The following is a 24,096-nucleotide window of genomic DNA, read 5'->3' as shown; positions in this document are numbered from 1 at the left end:
TGAAAGGGTTAAGGAAATATAATAGGGGAGAGAACATGTTATGTTTCCATTTGAAAATCGAAGGGATGTGTAGTCTTTGAAGACTTAGCATCATTCATTTGTCAGTTTATTCTATTGATGTCACATCCAGAATCTAGAGCAGACTTAAGCAATTTATGGCTTTCCCACTGGTGTGGAACTGCAAGACCCAGCATGATCTGAGGTTCTAGAGTGCCAGAGATTGCCACCATCTGTTCTTCTGGGTGAACAGCAGCATTGCACAATACAGAGGTCAATTGGAGAATCCTTAGATTAACACTGAACCTAAAATTTATGCTGGTTGATATAATAAAAAAACTTCTATTGACTGAAACAAATATTCCTGTTAAAGTTGAGAATTTTATTAGGATTTAAGATATTTGATCTAAAGTTGAGATTGTGTGGAAGTGAGTATTTTCCCATATGCATAATTTCTGTTGGTAACCCCACTGAAGGACATGACTGCCTCTTTTAGCCACTTCCTGTGTAAAAGGGCAAATAACGGATAGTAGTAGCTTGTACCGACACATGTCAAGTTCCATCATTTTATGGGGACTTTTGCAACAATTTTATTCGTTGCCCTTTTTATATGAAACTGGCCGCATACATGACAATCTGTTGCTTGGCGAGAGTTAAACAAACAGAATTATTGTCCAATCTGGCCATATTGGACAAGTTCACCCATTGGCCAAATTGCTCATGCCAATGTCTGAATATGACCATATGTACAGGCTGATCATCTTCCATCTGTATTTCCCAACATACCTGATAATGATCCTATAGTTCTATAAAAATATTATCGTTCATTGTCGTTATTTAGAGGCCACACACTATAGCATTAGACCAATATGCCTTGCGGTGTCTTGGCGTGTGTGGCCAGCATAAGGGAGCTTGTATTTTAGGTCGCATGGTCCAATCATTTGGGGACTCTTAGGGGGGGATTCAATCGTCCGCTAATACCGCCACACTTAGTTCGCGAGCAAATAGCTGGCGTTGCAATGACCGTATTAACTGTTAACTATTAACTGTATCTATGCGCACTATTACCGTAATATTGATAATAGTGAGCAGGTCGTGTTACGTTTTACAGTAATGTGGCCACCTGAATTCTCCTCCCTCTAATCTTGGTCATTTCAGGATCATTTCAATGATTTGCCCGTGCCATAAAATGGGTCCGTCTTGGGATAATTGGGACACATGAGGAGCTCTATGTGCAAGTGGAAACGGCACCTTTGCCATAACCTGCACAACATCGTAGGACACAATATTTTTTATTTTGTAAGATTGAGTGATTCGTTTTTGGGCTGCCTTCATATCCTGGAGCTCTTCAATACTCCCACAGCTTTCACACACCCTTCCCAAGCTCACAGAGTAATGTAGCAGCACTCACATCTGCTGCTTATCCCTTCTCAGCAAGAGCTTCCTGCTGCCCAACCTTCCTTACCACCAAGAGCTGCAAGCGAGATTGGCAGAAACATCTTCTTTTTAACCCTGTATGGTTCTTTGACTAGGAGTCTTGTGCACCCTGTGCCAGCTGCATGATTGAAGGGCAGAACTAAAAAAAGCCTCTTTCACAGTCTTGTATGCACGTGTCAGAGTACGGTTGCAGCATTAGAAGTGTGGCTACCAGTTTCCAGTCCATCACCTGGACTTCTATACAAGGCTCTTATTGTTTCTGCTGGTTTGTAGGTGCCGTGAACTTGCCTACTACTCCCAGCTGTTTATTCATTGTGGGCTTTGTTAATATGACATAGATGAAACAAAAATATACAGTAGTTCATTTTCACTTAAAGGGAATCATTGTTTTGCTAGTTCTAATGAATGCCTGCTAAATGGTCTGTTTCTGTGACAGTGTCTGACACTTAATAACATGGACTATGAAACCTTTCCATTGACTTTACATAGAAGTATCTGTAGGTGTCAATAACACAACAGAGAACTGTTCTCCCAAGTAGTAATACATTTAGAAATATTACAATATTACCCATGTATGGATTTAATATTTATACATTAATATCATTTAAACATGGCTATGGTATTCCAGCTTTTTAAAATACTTAGGCCATACATGCCCACTTCTAAGATTGCTCCCTGGGGAAGGAGGAGGGCGTGGTGACATTTCACGTCACCATAGCCTCGCCCCTGAAATGTACGACATTGAATGGAGGGGGCGGAGCTTAATGACGAGATTAAACCCCACCCCTCCATTAACTGCCGGGAGTTTTGCCTACTCTTCCGGGAGTTCGGGAGCCTTCCGGGAGAGTAGGCAGGTATGACTTGGGTACAGCATTGCTGCCATGTGCCTATCACCAAGTCAGTGAACCAGTTTTCTATACACAGTGGTGGAAGCCATCTTTGGGCCTGGACCAATATTTGTACCTCATGCCTTAGTGATGTCACCAGTTCCTAGCATATTTATAGGATGCTTTCTCATTTCCCATGGCATAGCCTATAAAATGGCTTCTGCTACTGTGTTTAGGCAACTGGTTCACTTAAACAACTCGGCTGTCCTAATCAAATACTTTACCATATGGAATAGTATCCTGCTGGGCTTTTGAAAATGTTTGTGAGAGTCGTCACTGTTTTCATGAATTTCTTGAGAATTGCATAAAAAAGGAGACTTATAATCCCTGAGCACAGTTGCCATAGTCATTCCTCATTTTCTTCCCAGCTAGTGAGTGATGGTTGATATTGCTGGAAAAATATCTCCCATATATTTATTTATTTTTAAATGTACGATGTTAATGAAATGTTTGCATTGGTATACAATGCACAACCTAAATTGTAGTTAAAGGTCCATGTATTCTATGTATTTTCTGGTAGTGTTTTTAGATTTGTTTGTATTTCGTTACGGCCTGATTCTGTCCTGATCTCCAGCACAGCGAGGGTTACACGCTGCTGCAGCCACAAGGGGGCTCGGGTGTGCCTGAGCCGGTGGGGAGAAGGGAGTTGGCAGATGTTAATGAGCCCACATACAGATGTTGTTATTGACACAGTTGTTCTCTCCTATAACTAATCCATGGGTTGGTCATCTGTGACCGGGCTGGGTCCTAGCATCTTTTAAAAATTATAAGGAACATCTAATGGGTGGGGTGTAAGCATATTCCTTATTGCAAAAATAAGTTGGTAAATGGTGTGTATTTTTTTTTATTTATTTTTCAGTTCCCAACAGGTTCAATGTCCAGGAGCTGAAATATATTGTATAGTACATTGCAGTTTTGCTCTATTCTGTTTTTGCTCCTAATGTATCCTGATAGGAGATGATTATTCCGTATTATGTAACATTTTTTGCATGTCAAGACTTTCTGTAATATGGATGATTAGGAAGTGGGGGTGGCGGAGATGAAAAATATGTCTTCCTTCCCTGGCTTGTGACTTAGAGCAGGCCGTGCGCTCCTTGGCAGCTAAGGTGTCCAACAGGCCTAGTGTGTCTTGTGCCAGCTCTCTGTAAGACTTCCCACAGTCACCTGCTATGTATATTTATAAACTAAGACTGCTTTAACGGCACTCCTACACCTCCCGTCTCCTCCCGGGATCTCCTGTGGGGTTGGGTGTCAAGGAAATACCTGGCGTTACCTTTCATGTATCTGCCAAAAGTGCCGGCAGTTTCAAGCGCACACTTTGTGTTCTTTAGCCATACCCGTGCAGCATAAGTAGATTAACATCGTTACCTGTTTTTTAAACAGTCTCTTTGCTGGGCTGATTCAAGTTGTTTTTGTTAAGAACTGCAAATCAAACATTTTTGTAGCTTATGGTTAGCACAGTTGTGGGCAAACTGTTGCTCTCCAGCTGTTTACACCACATCATCTTTTCCAACAATTGTAGTTTGTCAGCAGTCAGACAACCACAGGTTCAGGGACTGATTTTCTACAAGACAACCTATGGAAGTGCTTGGGGCTCAGAACTGGGGACCAGGATCAGCCTACAGGACTGTGAATTGTGTGATCTGGCCATTTTCACTATCCTTTATCTTGTTTGTAAAAACAGTATAATACAGAAGACAACCAGTTCTCCTTACATGTGTCTTTAAAAGATGGTTTATATTTTAATAAACAAAAAATAAATATATATTTCTGCTGAAGTGCATGATAGAGGCAAAGCTCCCAGTGGGTTGGAAACACTTTACAGATTTTTTTTATTGTTATTGACCTATAACTCTTCTAAAAATGTATTTACAAATCTTCCTCAAACCTCTGTTATGCTATTGTATTTAAGTAGCGTCCTGTTTTTACTGACTGATGAAACCTTTTCATATCCACTGACTGTTAACAAGCCTGTGCCTCATTCTCCAGAGAGTTTGTTTCCTTTCCCCTCTCGTTCATTCATTCCCTCGGTGCTTGCTGGAAGGCGGCTTGGTAATGCCATAAAGAGAAAAATACACCTTTGTATTTTATAAACATCACACCCTCTATTCACTCATCACTACATGACCAAGTCCTCCCTCTTCCATCTTTCATGTCTCTGCTGTTACTGATTCCCCTCCTCCTCCTCCTCCTCCTCCTCCTCCTCCTCCTGTCTTCAGGCCTTGAAATAAAAGAATTTAATTAAACTTGCAAACAATCAAAATTCCTAAAATATTCCCCAGTTAACCCTTTCATGGCTGGACGGGCAGATTGCTGGAAATGATCACTTCTGAAAACAAACACACAATCCGTCACATAGGACACATAGTAAGAAACTATGAATCAAAATTGGTTTGTGAAATGCCTGCACCTCCCTTGTTTTAAATGGGGCTAAGAGCCACAAGGGCTTTTTTGATATCATGGTGCAATGTGAACAAATATATTGTAACCCATAGCAGCCTAGCAGATACCATCTGTCTACATTTAGAAAATTTAAAGTAAGCATTTGATTGGCAGCTAGGGATTACAGTAGTGCGCACACTCATGTCGGAGTAATGGTCATTAAGGTTTCTAGAATGGGGTCCTCCAGTGATTGTGCCCCATGTTGGTGCCCCCAAGCTATTGTACTGGTAGAGGTTTATCATACCTTTTTAAAAAGACAGACAGGAAATATTGGGGAAAAAGTAAAAAGATTATTTCGAAGAGTAGAGAAACCATAGCATCTCTGCAGGATAATAAGGTAACTAAATTCTTGTTATAGTGTTGATGTACCTTCTTTGGTGAAAAGCTTTGGATATATTGTTGTGTTCCTTACCCACTATGTACCCCTCCCCTCCCTTCTTACCCATTTGTTATTGTCCTTTCCTACTCACACCCCCCCCTCCCCCTTCCCCCCTCTACCCCTTTTAAAAGTTTTAATTACATTTTGAAAACATTTTTTAAGGAAAAAAATTCTTGTTATAGGACTTTACCTAGTTTCTATAAAGGTGTTATTTTATTCAGATATCTCTTAACCTATATTTCCCCTCCTAGATGTATAAATATTATGTCCATAAAAACACTAGGAAAAGAGGGAACGCTTCCATTTCACAAAATGTAAAACTTATGGGTTTATAACCCATCCTATTAAAGATTGCTGTTCCATTAGACCAGCAAGAAGTATGATATTTTGGAGAAAAGGATCTATAAATGTCTTTACATTAAGTGAGATACCACTTCTTACTTGCAGTAGTCCTTCAAGCAGTTTAGAAGCATCTTCCATTATTTTTGCAGATACATGTATAAATGGCCAGGTGTGTGTATGTGTTTATAGTAGAAATGTTCCATGTGCATTCTGGAAAACACAGGAGCAATACAGATCCCTTCTTGTCACAAAAATACAGTTTTATGCTTCAAGCAGCAACGTGTTGTTCAAATTGTGATCATGTATTTTTGAAACACATAAACATATATTACCTTTGGCTCTACTGTGCCCATATATGTAATTCAGGCAATTTAAGTGTATGTATGTATATAACACACACACCCAGTGCTGTATCCCACGGACAGATGTCAGGCTGGTCTGTTCATGCTGTGTGTGTGTATACACCCTCCCTAGCCTGTCTATCTCCTAATTTTTTAGCACACACAAAGACTTCTTGTCTATGTCTGTCCTTGAATGAAGCCATTTCAGGCCTTGGCGTGGGCTCCGAGCTTCAAAGAGTCTGCACATTTTGTACCCGGGCATCTCTGCCCCTTCGCCCTGGGAATTCCTAAAGCACAGCTGCACGGAACTTCATTCTGTGGGGCTCAGAATTGCCAGCACTGTTCCTGGGCTGGGGGCTAAGATGAGACGCATTTTTTTTTTTTTCTTCCAAGGGCAGCTGTTGTGATTCACAGTCGCAGAGCACTTCCTTCAATAGCCTTCCTATGCTCAGACTCCTTATCTCCTGCTGAGGGAGCTGTCTACTTAACTGTGTTACTGCTAAGACATGCCCTTCCAGATGTAACTGCACATGGCCTTGCTATATTTCATGAGTTTTTCCATGTGTGAGATGAGCTAAGCATGATTGGAATTCATCAAGTGGTACCATTAAATATCTTGGTTCACACCAACTGTAAATTTATAGACACTTTATTGATCTTTGTGAATGGCTTGCCAGAGAGATCAAGTGTGTGTTTAAGATATGCCTAGAGAAAGAAACTGCATCTGCTACACTAGCTTTTATGCTAAGCAACGTCTTAAAGTAAAGACCATTTTAAGATTTTTGCAATGACTAGTTCATGTTTCATGTCTCCACCTTGCGCTGTCTGTCTTCATTCCAACCAATACCACACGTAGCTGCCCACAAATGCCAGTCGCCAATTGCTGCTTTACTGTTAGCACCTTATAATCCTACATCCTTAGAATGGCAATACTAGCAGCTACAATTGATATTACGCTACCTTATCCTCAAGTGTTCTTTTAGATTCTAAGCTCATTTTGGCAGGGCTGTCTTTTCATTCTGTTTCATGTTATTGTAAATAACTTGTTTGTGTCATGATCTTGTCAATGTATTTGCATCACAATATGTCCACTTTATAAATAAAGGGTGATGATAATGTCGCCCCCAACAGGAGTTCTTAAGGCAGCTTCCTCTGTTAACTATCTTATTACGTACAGCAGAGGTTCCCAAACTGTGCGCCTAGGCTCCCTGAGGTGCCTTGGAGATCTCACCGGAGTGCCTCGGCCAGGGCAAGTGGTAAGCAAGGCAGGGGACTACTTGGTAATTATTTTGGCTTAGGGGTGCCTTGAAAAAATTTTGGAGAACCTAAGGGTGCCTTGAACTGAAAAAGTTTGGAATCCACTGACGTACAGGCATGGTGTGGCCATTAAAGTAGAACCCACTAGTTGCTATCGCACTAAGTAGACCACTTTGTACAGTTGTCACAAGAGAACCTAGAATAGAACACTTTATTCTCCTTGGTTATCTCGAAACAATGAACCAAATATAGTCACATTGGTTTGTATTTATGTTGTTTATAAAATGTTTGCGCCATGTAGAATATTGGAGTACTGTATATGTGGGGCCCAATTGGTTGACCAAATCTGTATCTGTACAGCCCACTTTAGTGACCTTAAGGCTGATTATATGGGGCGTGGGGATAGTGGTAAACATGTTTTATGCCACACGGGTTTATTTCCAGTACTTTAGATCTGGTAAGGTCCTGACACCTGTCAACAGGTGACCTTCAAGCCTAGGTAGTCTCTAGGAGAATATGTTGACACAATAAAATAATTGAGAAATTGATTTTTTTATTATTCTCTTCTGCTGTAAAACCATTAACAAGCCACTAAGTGTGTCTATATATTGGATTTGTATGACCAGAATGGAAAATGTATGACTTCCAATTGTACAGTAAGCACTACAACTGGTTTTACTGGTGGTCACTGATAACATTGCCTAAACTTGATATTTCTGTAGTTGCACTGAGTTTAGCCTCATTTTATACAGGAGCTGTCACGGGGTCTGTGCCTTCTACACTATATATCAAGCAAAACCAAAAAGTTCCCCTGTTGAGCCCCTTTGTGCTGAGAGAGCATTTAAGCCATTGTGCTTTTGTTTGCAGTGCTCTCTCCCAGGTGGGCTTCCTATAGGCTGTACACAGGAGAACCGTTAGGAAGCGCATTCTCTGATAGTGCAACCCGATAACTCCATTTGGACTGTTCTCTCCAGAGCCAGCCTCATCTTTACTTTATAGCTCTCTTGCTGTGTGTCCTAAAGAGAGCTTGTCTGGAAACAAGCATCGGGGTAACTGGAGGAGAAATAGGTCATGGCTGCACTGTTTTTTTAAAACTTGCTTTTCACATGAAAAAGACTGCGTTTGAGGATTTCAAAGGTGTGACCGGTGCCTTCATAATCTTATAACTAGAGCTTTCTGGTATCTAGGACATTTCCTATAGTTATGACTTGTGTATAGTTTCCAAGCTGAACACACAGCAATATGGTAATGCTGCACAGTATGTTAGTGCAAGAAGGAACAATACAGCATGTGCTTATTCTGGGTATGTTTGGTGTACCCTAGTGCAGCGCTTGGTAGCTTGAGCCTGTACAACGGTGGTGAAGCTGCATTCTGCAGCATTTGGCTACCAGGACATGTTGGGATATGTTTAGTGTCATAAGAGCTGCAGGTTACATATTACTGCAATGGGAGTTGCATCTCTGGATTCACTTTTCATAATTCTGCTCCTTTAGTTATTGTGCCCCCACGCACCAGTTCTGTAGACCTCAACTTCTTTTTTGTAACTTGTACAACTACCTGTCTGCCCATTAGTAATGCCTCCTCTAACTTAAGCCTCGCTCTAGATACATGAGGAGTGAGCCAAACTACCTTGATGCATTCATGCAGACTGATGTAACATGAAATTTGACATTTGTTGTAATCAACATTTTGCAGTACTGACACATAACTCTCTGATTCTTACCCCCAAGATACAAGTTCTCTTCTTTGTTGTAACAGGTTGGAGGGATGTCAGTGGGGGGACGAAAGCAGATGTTCACCTATAATTAGAGATGGTCACTGACCCCCGTGTTTTGGTTTTGGATTCGGTTTTGGATCTGGATTACCGTCGTGTTTTGGTTTTGGTTTTGGTTTTGCAAAACCGCCATTTCGTGTTTTGGTTTTGGTTTTGGTTTTGTTTGGTTTTGTTTTGCTATTTTTTGGGAAAATCCATGTTTTTGGGCCTAAATTAACCCAATTTAGTGCTCCAACTGTTTTAGAGACAAGTAATCTAATTGTTGAGGTAATAAATCATCCAAAAAAACAGTTTAATTCTTCGTTGGTAGGCCTATTCTACACACAAAACAGATTGTCTTCCTCTCCATCTATGCATATTGGCAATGCAGCCATCGTCTTTGAATGTATATTACACCCTACACTTATAGTTAAATATGTAAAGAAATGGAAAAAGCCAGTTTGGTTTCTGTCTCTCAAGGCCCCCCTCCACTTGTATAAAATACCAAAAAATTCAGCCATTATAGACTGTACAATATAAATTGAAATGGACAAAGGCAGTTTGGTATCTGTCTGCATCAGATCCTCTCTCCACTAGGAGTAAAATAGAAAACTATTCAGCCGTTATATAATCTAGAATATAAATAGAAATTGAGAAAGGCAATTTGGTATCTGTCTGCATCATAATCATCAACATCATCATTAGCGCCCTCGTCGCCTACACAAATCTCCCCCTCATCCTCTTCTAATTCCAAAGTGGCATCCTCAATTTGGGTATCACCGGCTACACTCGGGCAATTAAGGCACACATCAGCAGAATGCTCACGATTAGACATCCCACTGTTGGATGGACTCTCCACAGGGATTGTTGTCATTTGTGAATCAGAGCAAATATTCTCCTGTAATGCCTCACTGTTATCTTGCAGCTCGGCTTTGACGCGTAACAGTAGTTGTGCACCAATTGTAGGCTGGGTAACTTTTTGGGATCTGCCACTAATAGCCAAAGGTGAAGGCCTCATTCTCTCTTTGCCACTGCGTGTGTAGAATGGCATGCTTGCAAAAAAATTTTTATCGTCACTTAACTTTTGCTCAGTTACACTTCTTTTTCGCTTCAATACAGTAAATTTTTTTTTGGTTTTTGTTTTTTGCACTAATTTGAAAACACTCTGTTGTTTGACATCGCCTTGGCCAGATGACGTACTGGGAACACTAACATCAGGACTGGTGACAGAACCTGGTTGCTCATTTAGATCATATGTGGACTGCTTTGAATCCATTCTGAGCGCAAACCACTGGGGAGTGCTACAAATTATTGAGTAGATACTGCTGACAGATATGACTTTTGACAGCCAGAAATATTAATGCACAATTAGGGAGGACACCCCAAAAACACTGAGGAGTGCTAAAAATTATTGAGTAGATACTGCTGACAGATATGACTTTTGACAGCCAGAAATATTAATGCACAATTAGGGAGGACACCCCAAAAACACTGAGGAGTGCTACAAATTATTGAGTAGATACTGCTGACAGATATGACTTTTGACAGCCAGAAATATTAATGCACAATTAGGGAGGACACCCCAAAAACACTGAGGAGTGCTACAAATTATTGAGTAGATACTGCTGACAGATATGACTTTTGACAGCCAGAAATATTAATGCACAATTAGGGAGGACACCCCAAAAACACTGAGGAGTGCTAAAAATTATTGAGTAGATACTGCTGACAGATATGACTTTTGACAGCCAGAAATATTAATGCACAATTAGGGAGGACACCCCAAAAACACTGAGGAGTGCTACAAATTATTGAGTAGATACTGCTGACAGATATGACTTTTGACAGCCAGAAATATTAATGCACAATTAGGGAGGACACCCCAAAAACACTGAGGAGTGCTAAAAATTATTGAGTAGATACTGCTGACAGATATGACTTTTGACAGCCAGAAATATTAATGCACAATTAGGGAGGACACCCCAAAAACACTGAGGAGTGCTACAAATTATTGAGTAGATACTGCTGACAGATATGACTTTTGACAGCCAGAAATATTAATGCACAATTAGGGAGGACACCCCAAAAACACTGAGGAGTGCTACAAATTATTGAGTAGATACTGCTGACAGATATGACTTTTGACAGCCAGAAATATTAATGCACAATTAGGGAGGACACCCCAAAAACACTGAGGAGTGCTACAAATTATTGAGTAGATACTGCTGACAGATATGACTTTTGACAGCCAGAAATATTAATGCACAATTAGGGAGGACACCCCAAAAACACTGAGGAGTGCTACAAATTATTGAGTAGATACTGCTGACAGATATGACTTTTGACAGCCAGAAATATTAATGCACAATTATGGGGGACAACCCAAAAGCGCTGGGGAGTGCCAAATATGAAGAAAAAATAATAAACCTCTATCCTCCTCTCTGCACTAGCGATTTTGGTTAGAGCAATTGCAAGAACAATATTGTATTCTTTCTCTGTCCCTGCTCTAATTAGCCTATGACTACACCCTGCTCTCTCCCTCTGTCAAATGGCGATGGATTGCTGTGGAGGCGTGTATTTATAAAGTTGAAGTATCGCGAGAACCGAGTCCCGAGATCCGACGACGTCACAATGACGTTCGGCCTCGATTTGGATTCGGAATTGGCGGGAGAGTACCGAGCTGCTCAGCTCGGTACTCGGATACCCAAAGTTCGGGTGGGTTCGGTTCTCGGAGAACCGGACCCGCCCATCTCTACCTATAATACCCTCCAGTAAATGCATATGAAAGTGCTGGGAGGCAGTGCTTGAGTCCAGGGGTCAATGGAAGGTTACATGTGGGAACGGGCATCTGTGATTGAGGAATTTACTGACTGATGTTTACTTAAATGAAAGCTAGTAAAAGTCTTTTAACAAGAAGCAATTAAAAGAGACAGCTGCAAGAATTTAGCAAGGCTGGAACTCCTCTTTCCCAGTCCTCCTCCGTAAAGTGAAATCTTTCCACTTCAGGTCACTGCGGCAAGGTACAGACTGTGTTTTGGTGTGATCTTACAGTACCACTGCTGGTTGTCTGAGAGCAGAGGAGCACGGATTGAAGTTCATGCTAATAAACCTACATCAAGCCTATAGTTGTCAATACAGAACTGTTAAAGAGCAAGCAAATCCACATATGCACATAAATAAATATATATATTGTGTGTGTTAAAACCTGCATATTTTTTACAGTGAAATAGTATACCATGATTTAATACTTATCTCAACCTGTCCAGTGTCAATTCCGTTCATTAAAGACCGCTAACATTACGTAAGAAGGTGGTGCTTCTCAGTGTTGCATCACTTTGGGATAATGTAAAGCCAGGGTGATTGGCTACCGAGCCTCTTGGGTAACAACAATTCACAGGGCAAACTGCAGATTGACAGATTCATACATAATGGTATAGCAGAAATACAGTAAGCTTAGCTGATCTGCTCTACATGCTAATGTGAGCATCCCACCTCTTTCAAGCAGGGAAGGTTATCTCCTAAAAGAGCATATGTGCTGGTAACCTATAGCAAGCAACAAGAAGTTGGCTTTATATGTTTTTAATCTGCTTTAACATGTTTCATAGACCCGGTAATTAGCCTTAATGCCAATTGTAAAGTAAAGTGCTTGTGAAGTGTGTTGGCACTATAAAAATAAATTCCTGTAGTGCGAGTTACACAAGGAAACTAAATGTTTGACTGATGGTTTTTTACACCTTTCAAATTTGTTCATATATAAACCCCTAGTGTCTTAGGCTAGGTACACACTACAGGTTTTTCACACGATTTATCATGCCAATCACACAATAAACGACTGTTAGGTCCGATATCGCATTAGTGTGTACACCCCCACAATCATGTTTTATCGTTCCAACACACATCGTATCGTTTGATTTTATAAATGGATTAAAAATCTCTATAAATGATGGAACGGTGTTGAGCAAATTCTCCAGTATGTATGCATGCACTCATGACCAGCAGTGTAGGCAGATCTCAATAGAGTTTAGAGCCATGATCTTTTCAGCATATGTGAAGGTAGATCGTGTAAAACGCGTATAGTGCGTACACAGAAATCTGCATGATAATTGGGACTTTCAATTGTTGGTAAAATCATTAACGATATTGCATTGAGAAAAATTTTCTGTAGTGTGTACCCAGCCTTTGATCTAGAAGTGGCTAAAACTTTTTGTGGGGCTACATAATTAATTATTCCTTTGTAGAAGTTATTAGTGAAAATACAAAACTTAGGGCTCATTCACATCTATAGGCTGCAAATGTGCGGTTTCACAGTTAACAAACAGCATTCAATTTGTATAGTTTCTTGTACCCTCGCTCCCATCAGTGCGTTCTGTAATTTTAACGCTGCCTTTCATGAGATAATATTGGATTCGTCAAGGCGCAACACATGTAAAGGGCACAAAAAATTGACCTAAATTCGTCATTTTTCCAGCACATGTGAGAATGCGCTCCATTGTCTTCATAAAAGACAGAAATAGCAACATCATTTTTTCCCCAAACCATTAAATCTACTGTGTTCTTTCCAAAACTTCATCAATTTTATTTTTTTTTGTACGTCCTGTTTTTAATTGACCCTTTGTTTGCTTAATAGATGCAAAGTAAAGTGAAAATATCTATCTGTTTAGGTCCTATTAGGCATAATATATCCCTGTTGTATGTAATCATTATCATCAATATTTATATAGCGCCAGCAAATTCCGTAGCGCTTTATGTAATTTTGTATTATGGTGAAAAGCTACGACCACATCGCCTAGAAGTACAGGATTATATTGTGATCTGCTAGATTGGCAAAGAATCTGACCAGCCTGATCAGTAAAACTTGACCTCGCCAAGGGCAGGCTACCAAAGAAATAGATTGTATTGGTAAAAGCAAAACACAATAAATGTATCGCTAAAACGTGTCTAAAGCACACATTGGTTGTCATGCATTTTAGCCCATAGGTGTAAACACAGATTTCTTTTTTGGGTGTTGTACTTTCTAATACATAAGATCTTGATTACTCATATAATTTGTTAGAGGAATCCTCCCCAACTCAACGGTGAATACAGATATTTGTAAATGAAAATAGAGAAGAAAAGCAGATTTGTCTTAAGTGTGGAAATTACATGTAAGTAGAGCCATTTACTTATATATCCCATTCTTGGGCAGCGATACCTATGTATAGTTCTTCCAGGCCTACACACACAGTTATGACTGACTTAATAAAATCCTGAGATATGTATGTGTTCAGATATGTGTTTGTATACTAACATTTCTCATATCTTGTGTTTGTCAAGAGCGCACTTTACACATTGAATAAGGGCCTAATCCTTATTTCTGCATCTTTTGACATTTGCCATTTTTTCTGTGTCTTTAGGTTATCCCCGTTTTTCCACTTTTCTACCCATGAGCCACTTGGACCACGGAAACAGCAATGTTTTGTATGGACAACATCGTTTCTACGAGTCCCAAAAAGGCAAGTCTTACTAATGGCACCATAAAATATGACTGCACTGTAAACATAATTTATTTTCTTGTGTACATTTATTAATGATGGAAGCTTCCGTATTGCTGGCTTTACGGAGCTAAGAAAATAAAATCTCTAACATGGTCCAATAAAACGGTCCCCTACAGGCCATATGATGGGACTGCAGTTTGAATCATCAAGAAAAGTAAAAGAAAACATACATATTAAAATCCAAAGTCATTTTTAAGCATAATATATTTTCTGTCTTGCAAGGACTTTATGTACACTAGGTCCTTGTAACATAGTGCAGGTTGTAAGAGACTAGCTCTTTATCCATCACTTACACACACGGGAGGCAGCCACTTTATGGACAGAAGCAATATGCATAAGATTGGAGCCCATAAATTCTGTAGGAACTAGTGACATTGCTACAGCAGCCATGTTGTGGGCTGAACCAATATTCTGGCGAATGCAGCCTATCCATCCGCTAGCGCAGTGTTTCCCAAACCCAGTCCTCGGGGACCCCTAACAGTGCTTGTTTTCCATATCTCTCTGCTGGAGCACAGGTGTATTCATTAATAATAATAATAATAATATTAATTATATTATTATTAATTATATTATTAATTATTATTTTGTACGGCGCCACAGTGCTTCACAGAGCCGTACAGTAGGGAAGACAAGGACATACATAAAACAGTACATGCGTAAAACAAGAACAGACAAAGGAGACAAAATGAATGGAGACATGAAAACAAAGGGTATGGAGGACCCTGCTCATTAGAGAGCTTACATTCTAAAGGGAAGAGGGCACAGCTGAAACAAGAGGAGTGAGTGTGGCTCAGTGTGGAGAGTGGGATAGTTGTGAGGGTGCATTAGTGTGAATAGTGTTATCGAGATTAAGGTCACCTCTAAGAAAAAAAAAAAAGAGATGGGTTTTCAAAGAGCATCTAAAGATTTAATGGCCGTGGGAAAATCTGATTGAGCGTGGTAGGGAATTCAATGAGTGGGGAGCAGCACGGGAAAAGTCTTGTAGGCGCAAGTGAGAGGTGGTTATCAGAAACGAGACAAGGTGCAGGTCAGAGGTATATCTAAGAGCGGGATGGAGAGTATTTTGATATGAGATTTGAGATGTATACAGGGGTGTTGTTGTTGAGGTCTTTGCAGGGAAGGGTGAGTAATTTGGATTTAATTCTGGAGGACACAGGGAGCCAGTGTATGGATTTGCAAAGTGGTGCAGCAGATGTAGAGCGATGAGAGAGGAAGATCATTCTTGCAGCAGCATTTAGGATGGATTGTAGTGTATATTGGTGTTAGGAATACCAGATAGCAGGAGATTGCAGTAGTCAAGACAGGAGATGATGAGAGAATGGATAAGAGTTTTAGTAGCATGTTGAGTAAGAAAAGGGCGAATTCTGGCAATGTTTTTAAGGTGGAGTCGACAGGACTGGGAGAGAGTCTGGATATGAGGAATAAAGAAGAGGGTGGTGTCAAGTGTGACACCAAGGCAGCGGGCTTGGGAGACTGAGGAAATTGTGGTGTTATTGAAAGTGAGGAAGGAGATTTGAGGATGGGTGGTGACTCTGGCAGAAGGGAAGATAATAAAAAAATTTTAATTTTTTTGGACATGTTGAGCTTTAGGTAGTGTTGGGACATCCATTTGGAGATAGCTGAAAGACAGTTGGTTACATGACATAGTATTGAAGGAGAGAGGTCAGGGGAAGAGATATAGATTTGGGTGTCATTACCGTAGAGGTGGTATTGGAGGCCGAATGAGCGAATTAGTGTCCCAAGAAAAGAAGGTGTACAATGAAAAAGTAAAGGGCCAAGAACAGAGCCTTGTGGGACCCTAACAAAGTGGGAGTGGAAGGAAGGATGTACCAGAGGTAGAAACACTAAAGGAGCGGTTCGATAGGTAGGAAGTGAATCAGGAAAGGACTGTCACGAAGGCCAATGGAGTGAAGGGTGTGTAGGAGAAGAGGGTGATCAACAGTATCAAAAGCAGCAGAGAGCTCCAGGAGAATAAGTATGGAGAAATTAACCTTAGATTTTCCAGTAAGTAGATCATTGGTCACTTATGTGAGAGCAGTTTCAGTTGAATGTTGGGGGAGGAAGCCTAATTGCAGAGAGTCGAGAATGGAATGGAATGAGAGGCGAGAAAGGGAGACAGGCGTCTGTATACTAATCGCTCAAGTATTTTGGAGGCAAAGGGGAGGAGAGAAATAGGGCGTTAGTTGGAGAGAGAAGCTGGATGAAGAGATGGTTTCTTTAGAATACGTGAGATGAGAGCATGTTTAAAGGAGGATGGAAATGTGAAAGTGGAGAGAGACACGTTGAAGAAATGAGTTAGAGGTGGGCATGCAGTGGAGTAGATGGGAGGGAATAGGGTTGAGTGGACAGGTTGTAGGGTAAGATAAGATGAGTGAAGAGACTTCGTCTTCAGTTACTGGAGAGAATGAAGTAAATGTGGGTAGAGTGAGTGGAGTTTGGCATGAGGAAATATCTTGTCGAACATTGTCAATTTTGTCTTTGAAATAGGTGGCAAAATCATGGGCAGGAAGGAGGAGGAGGTGCAGGTGGGCAGAAAAGTGATTTGAATGTGGCAAAGAGGCAACATGGGTTAGAAGACTGGGTGGATATTAGAGATTTGAAGAATGTTTGCTTGGCAATTGAAAGGCCAGTGCTATAAGATGAAAGGATGAATTTATATTGGAGAAAATCGGGACAGGAACAAGATTTCCTCCAGTGGCGCTCTGCAGTGCGGGAGCACTTTTGCAGGTAGCGGGTCTGTCTTGTTGTGCCATGACTGGGATTTGGATTGTCGTAGCTGGAGCTGCATTGTCTAGGGCTGAAGTGAGTGTTTTTTTTATAGAAAGAGGCAGCCTGATTAGGACAGGACAATGCAGTCATTGGAGAAAATAGTTGTTTTAGTGAAAATGAGAAGTGGATTGGGTTAAGAGTACATTCATTGCTGACTGACACATTTTGAAAGATCCACAGGTTGTACTAATTATTTCACTTGTCACATGGAAAACCTGCACAGTTAGGGATCACTGAGGACTGGGATGGGGAACTGCACTAGCGGCCAGTGACATCACTGAGTCATGATGAGTCCCTTTGTGGTTGATAATCTTCCTAATTCCATTGGCTCCCAACACCTGTGCAGGAGGTGGGTACATTTTAATCTTAGTTTTAAAACTATTTAGAACTACTGTTCTGAGGCATGGACAATATGCCTTAGGCATTGCTGTGTTGTTAATGTTTATCTTGCACTAATTCTGTGTTAGCAAAGCTGTCTATAATCTGAACCAGATGCTCCAGACCATGTTTTGTTCTTCACCTATTATTCCCTTATGAGCTGGGAACTGATCATTTTTGCTTATGAAACAAAGAATAAACAAGAGTTATCACCTGCGAGAAATAAGAGGATATGGCGCACAATTGTTGCTCTGTAGACTTGCTCTTTTTAGATACAATGAGAAACAAGAAAATAACATCCATGCAACACATGATAATTTCCAGTGGGCTGAGTGAGCTGCAGAATTAACAAGTGTTAGTTTTGTGCCGGGCGAGTGTGGCTTTTATTTACACTTGGGTGACCATAAATAAAACTGCTACAATCAAAAATGAATGAAAATGGGGTAAACATATGAACTCCACTGACCCCTTATGTTGTCTGTATCTCATTTTACTAAAATGCACACAAGAATTGGATGTAATACTTTACATTTAGGTTTATTTTTTTCATAGCACTTACTGAGACTTATATGGCAATGGGTCTTAAACGACACCATTGGCTACAGGCTATTAAATCTCTTCAATTAGTCGCCAAAAGAACATTCACATGGATGTAGCCTAAATCTATACATGTCACAGTCTACGCTACATTTAGTAAGCGACCAAATAAGGTGGGGGGGATGTATATGTATACATACATACATACATACATACATACTTATATAGTTCACCTGGAGAACACATGTCGTGCATACAGTTCTGCTGCGTCATTTGGCACTACACAAGCATGCATGCAGAAATTGAGTGCTGAGCACAGCGTTCCCACAATCCTTCATGCTCTGATTTTTCTCTGTAAGGTTATAAGCTGAAATAACAGGACTGGACTTGAATTTTTTATGACCTGCGTTTACTTAACCTTCTCAACATGCTGTATTACTTGCCGCATGAAATTCCTTCAGTAATCCCTCACTAATCTATCCTTCGTTGCATTCTGAGGCTCAGGAGTCAGCTGGAATAGCAAGTGGCAGTCTGGATGCAATATTAAGTTTAAGAAGGCAAAATAAAAACAGGCAAAAAATATTTGGGATAAAGTATGCATATCTATGTGGTCTGTAAACCAAACACGAAAAGGAGGCTAGCGGACATCTTCCTTGAATAAAACGGCATGTACTGTTGTCAGGTTAGTGCTGCCTGGCCCCCTAGTCTGTTCTCCACAACCTGCTATAAAATCTTACACCCGTTCTTATATTTGCCTGCAACCCAACATCACACATGCTTAAAATTTATCAAGGTATATCTGTTTAAATAATGTTTAATTACCCTGACATGCTGAATTAATTTTAAGCTAAAGCAAAGATTATTGTATGTGAAGTGTTCACCTGGCCAGGCCTTGGCAAATTGGGTGAGTGCTGTTCTCCCCTCTGGCAGAAGACACTTTAAAATTGAGATGTCTGTGTAAATGAGGAACATTTACGGGAGTTGTATGACAAGGAGGGGTAGAGTCTTACACTTGTGGCAAGCATGGCTCCAAGTGGAGACTTCAATGATTTTGAAAGGTTGTACAGGCGAGAGCTTTTGACCTGGAGACTTTGGCAATTTTGTAAAAACTTGCCAAACATAGACAGGGATTAACATAAAATTAGTCAACAATATCAGTCGCAATAAGTTCCGCCCACCTCACAGGCACTATTACAAGATCTACCTCGCTCTCATATATACACTCTAAAAGGCTGATGCAGAGTGAAATGTTCTAACGTTGGCTGAGATATAGCTTCAATTTATATACAGAGTATGCAGGGAACTGCAGATTTTAGTTGCCCACTTTCTTCACATTACTTCTTGTGTCACATGGTTCAATGTAGTGATGGGACACACTCCAAGAGTGTGAGTATTCAGAGTCTATGTAGCAGATTAGTCTGTGATTGGATGGTGTCGTCGCAGAGTAAGGCTAGGTACACACTGAAGAATTTCCCCACTGACTTGTTATCTGAAACGATTGTACCTATGACTGAAGGTCTGATCAGTCTGACGATTCATGCATACACACTGACAGGATTCACCTTCAGATCTGTGCTCTTCATCTGGTCCTTCATCTGTAACCCTTAGTCTTCAGAGAATGACAGCACAATATTCATTCATTCATTCATTCTTGTCACATTATCACACTGATTAAAATGCTTTGTTATAGCTATACACATGTCCTAACAAATTCCGTTAGCTTCAGTTACTCTGAAACTAAACATTCTGTCTCAGAACAAACAAACGAATTATTCCTTCTACAGCGCACTCTACGTTTATTCGCTGGGACATTCATTGTTAGCATTGGCTGAAAAGAGCCTGACTCTGTAAACTCTATGGGGATTGTGAGCATGAGTACATACATACTACATGATCGCTCGGTGATTGGTCAGAAAATATTAAACAGTATGACAAACTAAATGAGCCGACAATCGACACTTTGGAACGACTTTCGACCATCGTATCACTATACACACTACCTTGACTTCCGACCAAAAGGTCGTATGTGGGCTGATTTGCCCGATTATTGGACGAAAACGCCTGTGTGGTGCAGTCATGTAATATATGTTGTAGGTTAGTCTGTGATTGGAAGGTGATGTCTGAGTCAGATACAGTGATGTACTCTTGCCATCTTGAACAGCGTTGAACTATTTTGCAGCAATTGAAGTGGTGCCCACTCACCCCTTATGCAAACTACCCTAAACATTTCTTTGATGTTGCAGACCATTGATAGTGTTTAGTCAGTGAAGGCAAAATAGACCTGACAAACTGAAAATAAGTGTAATGTAACAGTGCAGCACAATACAGTACACTCTCCTCCCAGACACAGAAAAGGTATTAAGTAAACAGTATGGGTGCTACTCACCCTATTAACAACTTTGAGTGGTAAGGGAAAAACAATCAGAGACCCCCAAAACACTGGTGTCTACCTGGCTAAATAACCCACAGTCTGTCATATAGACACTGCAAAAAATGTCGTCCGTTTTCTTTTGCACATCTTTTCCCTACGAGGCCTTGGAAACTGCATTTCTGTGTGTAAAAACCTTCCACAAAAATCCAATGAATCCTTTTTTTTTTTTTATTGCAAGAATGTGATATACTGTATTGCAAAACTGTTGCAAGCTTCCTTCTCTAGCAATCTGACCTTTCAGGCCTTGATAATTGAAAATGTATATTGATAGTTTGTGTCAATATATAGCGGTGTGTTCATTTCCCAGCAGGGTGGGAGTGACCTTTATTCCCCTTTGGTTATAAACTCGAACTCTATTAGGGCAGCTTCCTGCATCCATGCCAGCTGAATACCAAGGTGTCCTTTTTCAGCTTCTGGCATACAATTTGTCTCCATTAAATGTTATATTTTGACTGTCCAGAGCGGAACAGGTGGAGGATCGGACATAAAGTGAAATCCAAGCATTGTGGGCCCGTCTTGCCGATTTCAGAAGACTCCAGTCTCCATGCCCCTCCTGTGCTGACAGAGACATCTACTAATGGATCTCACCTTTCACAATATTGTGGTTTTGTCCTAATCCAAAGAAATAGTGAGCCAAATTATTCTGAATTCCCTTTCACTCATATGATTTGAGCTGGGAAAATGCACAGCATAATAAGAAGCTGTTTTCTTAGTGCTGTAAAACTACAAGAATAGATTTTATAATTCCATTTGTAGAAAAGTTAAAAGCTGTGAACACACAGAATTCAGAAATACTCCTTTCCCACCATATTAAAGTTAATCTAATCTACACTACTGATAAAATCATCCATAGACTACAATGTAGCGCCACCATTGGCTACATTGTAGTAGAACACATAACTAACGTTCACCATCAGTGGGAGACATCCACTATGAAAACTAGAACAAAGTGCTGTAACTTATAGCAAGAAATTGTATTGTAGCTTTTCAGACATGACTACTTTTAGTTGTATGCATAAAGCAAGGCAAGTCCTTTTTCAATATGACATTTAGTATGTTTATGAATGATACTAAGCTATTATAACTTCATAGCATTGCTGATGTCAGTCTAGTCCAGTTATACACTTTATTTATCTTTTGTCTTCCATACTTTTATTCCAGATAACTTCTATTTGAGGAACCTTCCAGCGCAGCCCACCCTCCTGTCAGCCAACCACAATTTTCCCAGCATTGCACGAGCGGCTCCAGGTCATCCCATTGGCTCTTGCAGTCGTGACAGAGAGAACAGCCATATGCAGAAGGCATCTAAAGACAATGACCGTTATCTAGGGGGCTCAGAGTTGAACAAGGAGAAGATGGTGAAAGGGGACCTGAAGGAGAGGCACTTGGAGGAGGAGGGCAAGGATAGACAGAAAGTGGTGTTGCCCATTTCTATGGACAACCACTGTAAAGAGGATATGCACCAGAGAGGATCATGTGAGAACCGGACCAAGCATCTAAACTCTTGCCTAATGACCTCAAAGGTGCTCAATGGGGACCCTAGCAAAGCCTTGCTGTCGAGCTGCACTGTTGGGGCAGGGATGCCTCGTCAAGGTAGCCAGAACCGATGTGCCAAAGAGATGAGATCAGACAGGTCATATCCCCAGCACGAGCCTCAGCAACCTTACAGCGAGTGCCTAGAAAGGAGGCAAATGCTTCACCACTCTGTGTCATACACTGTCCCATCTAGTCTCCCCAGCATTCCTGCTCCACTTAACACCTCCACCGGCTCATTCCCATGTCTGCAGCTTCATTCCAACTCGGACGTTGTATGCTCTTTGCAGGACAAGTCAGGCAGGGAGCTAAAGATGGGCAGGCCCACGTTTGTGCCTTCCGTGGGGCACTTCACCGACAAAAGCCGGCCTTTTCAGGTGACCCCGGAGAGCTGCCATATGGACAGAGGAGGAGGAGACGGAAAGGACAAGAGCCACGAAATGAACTCTAATTCCCACCCTCCTGGGTCTTACTCTAATACATTCTCCCACTTAAAAGCTGAGGCTAAAGGGGAGAGGAGATCGGAGTGGCCACAGAACACAGCCGCAAGGATCAAAAACCTGGAATTTTTAAACAGCTTAAGTTCAGAGACTGCTATGCAGAGGGGCATTGATAAGGCTGCGTACTTTGAGATGCCCACATCACAAGACTGTCCCCGTCCTAATAACCAGGATGCACATTGTGTAAAAAACAGTCAGTCCTGTTGCACTTTAGACAGGGCCTCCAAGGACTCCCAGGTGCACAGTTCTCAAAAGGTTGCAAGAATACGGCACCAGCAGCACAGGCCAACTGACATGGAGCAGAGTAACCAAGAAGGAAAAAGAAAAACCATTGAACTAAGCTCCTTGGGCTATAATGGTCCCCATCTGCCACCATGGACAGAGCCTTCCATTTCAATCAGTGAGGACAGAAAGAACTCTTACCTAGATCCGTTCAGCACAAGTTTACAACAGGCTGCGCTCATGACTCCAGGCCCTGCTCTGAGCCAGGAGATGCAAGGCCCAACAGATGAGGTATCTGCCATGAAAAACCTACTAAAATACAGCAACCAAGCACTTATTGTGGGGCAGAGAACACCGTTTGTGGGGTTGGGGAATATGAAGACCAGCTGCTCCCATCAAGAAATTAAATTCCATGGAAACAACAAGTGCCAGCCAGAGCAAGAGAGAATGGACTGTGCCAGAAGTAGAGAGAATGAGACATCACACGGGGAAGGGGAAGTCAGGCAGCCCCCTGTTGGCATTGCAGTGGCAGTAGCACGTCAGAAAGACACCAGCAGCCGCCATGAGTCATCTTATGGTTCAAGTTCAAGCCGACAGAGTAGAAATCACATGGGACAGAAAGGTGGGTAAAAATGCCAAATAATAATGTTGCAATGTGTTTAGCGAGAGCGTATGCAGATGTTTTTTTATTTCCACGTAAAGCCCCTGGCACCAGCCAGAGGAGATGATGCAGAGGGGTGCATGTATGACCACTAACCTAGTTTCTTATGAAGAAAATGTTCATTACCTGAAGTTGTAAATTCTTAAGCTAGTAAAAGTGGAGCATCAAAAACATTGGAAGCCGATTTGCACCTTGGCAAAACCAAGTGAGAACACATCTAGAGTTGGAAGGGATGCGATCTAGCTGTTCTAAATTGCAGTGCTAAAATAAACCTGCCCACTATTTCTTTGCTATATTAAAAAAATGTGCAATATTTTCCCCGTATGCAATAAAATTACGTGTCTACCCCCCACATAGCCTCATGGCTTGTCCAGATGCAATTCTGCACCATTACTGAATTTGCTCCAAAATCTAAACAAGGTCCAATGTATACAGGTACTAACTGGTCATGTTTTGAGGATTCTTAGTGAAACACTGATGAATTAATCTGCATGACCAAGTAATTATCCTAGCTGTTAACATAGAGGGAAAAACCTCATAACACATACTTTAATGTGTTTGTAATTATCTAAGAGCTACACTAACGATCATATGGAGGAAGCTACATCTGCTGTTATTGGTGACTTCACTTTGCACTAATCAGTGTTGCAGGTTATTTGAGATTGTACTCTTTTTTGAGAAAATAACACCCACTAA

General features: G+C 41.0%; 1 protein-coding gene across 6 annotated transcripts in view; it reads left to right on the top strand.

Moving 5' to 3' along the window:
• BAHCC1 (BAH domain and coiled-coil containing 1) overlaps window positions 1-24,096 on the top strand; it is a 108,434-nt gene that overhangs the window by 53,496 nt on the left and 30,842 nt on the right. For all 6 annotated transcript variants that reach the window (XM_075216884.1, XM_075216887.1, XM_075216885.1 and 3 more), the window contains 2 exons: window positions 14,229-14,327; window positions 21,646-23,361. In XM_075216884.1, coding sequence (XP_075072985.1) covers window positions 14,229-14,327; window positions 21,646-23,361 — 1,815 coding nt within the window. The remainder of the gene's footprint in view (window positions 1-14,228; window positions 14,328-21,645; window positions 23,362-24,096) is intronic.

Source organism: Mixophyes fleayi, chromosome 6 (assembly GCF_038048845.1).
Source record: "Mixophyes fleayi isolate aMixFle1 chromosome 6, aMixFle1.hap1, whole genome shotgun sequence".
Taxonomy (NCBI): Eukaryota; Metazoa; Chordata; class Amphibia; order Anura; family Limnodynastidae; genus Mixophyes; species Mixophyes fleayi.
The sequence above is the reverse complement of the archived record's forward strand: the minus strand, read 5'-3'. Positions and strand labels throughout refer to the sequence as shown.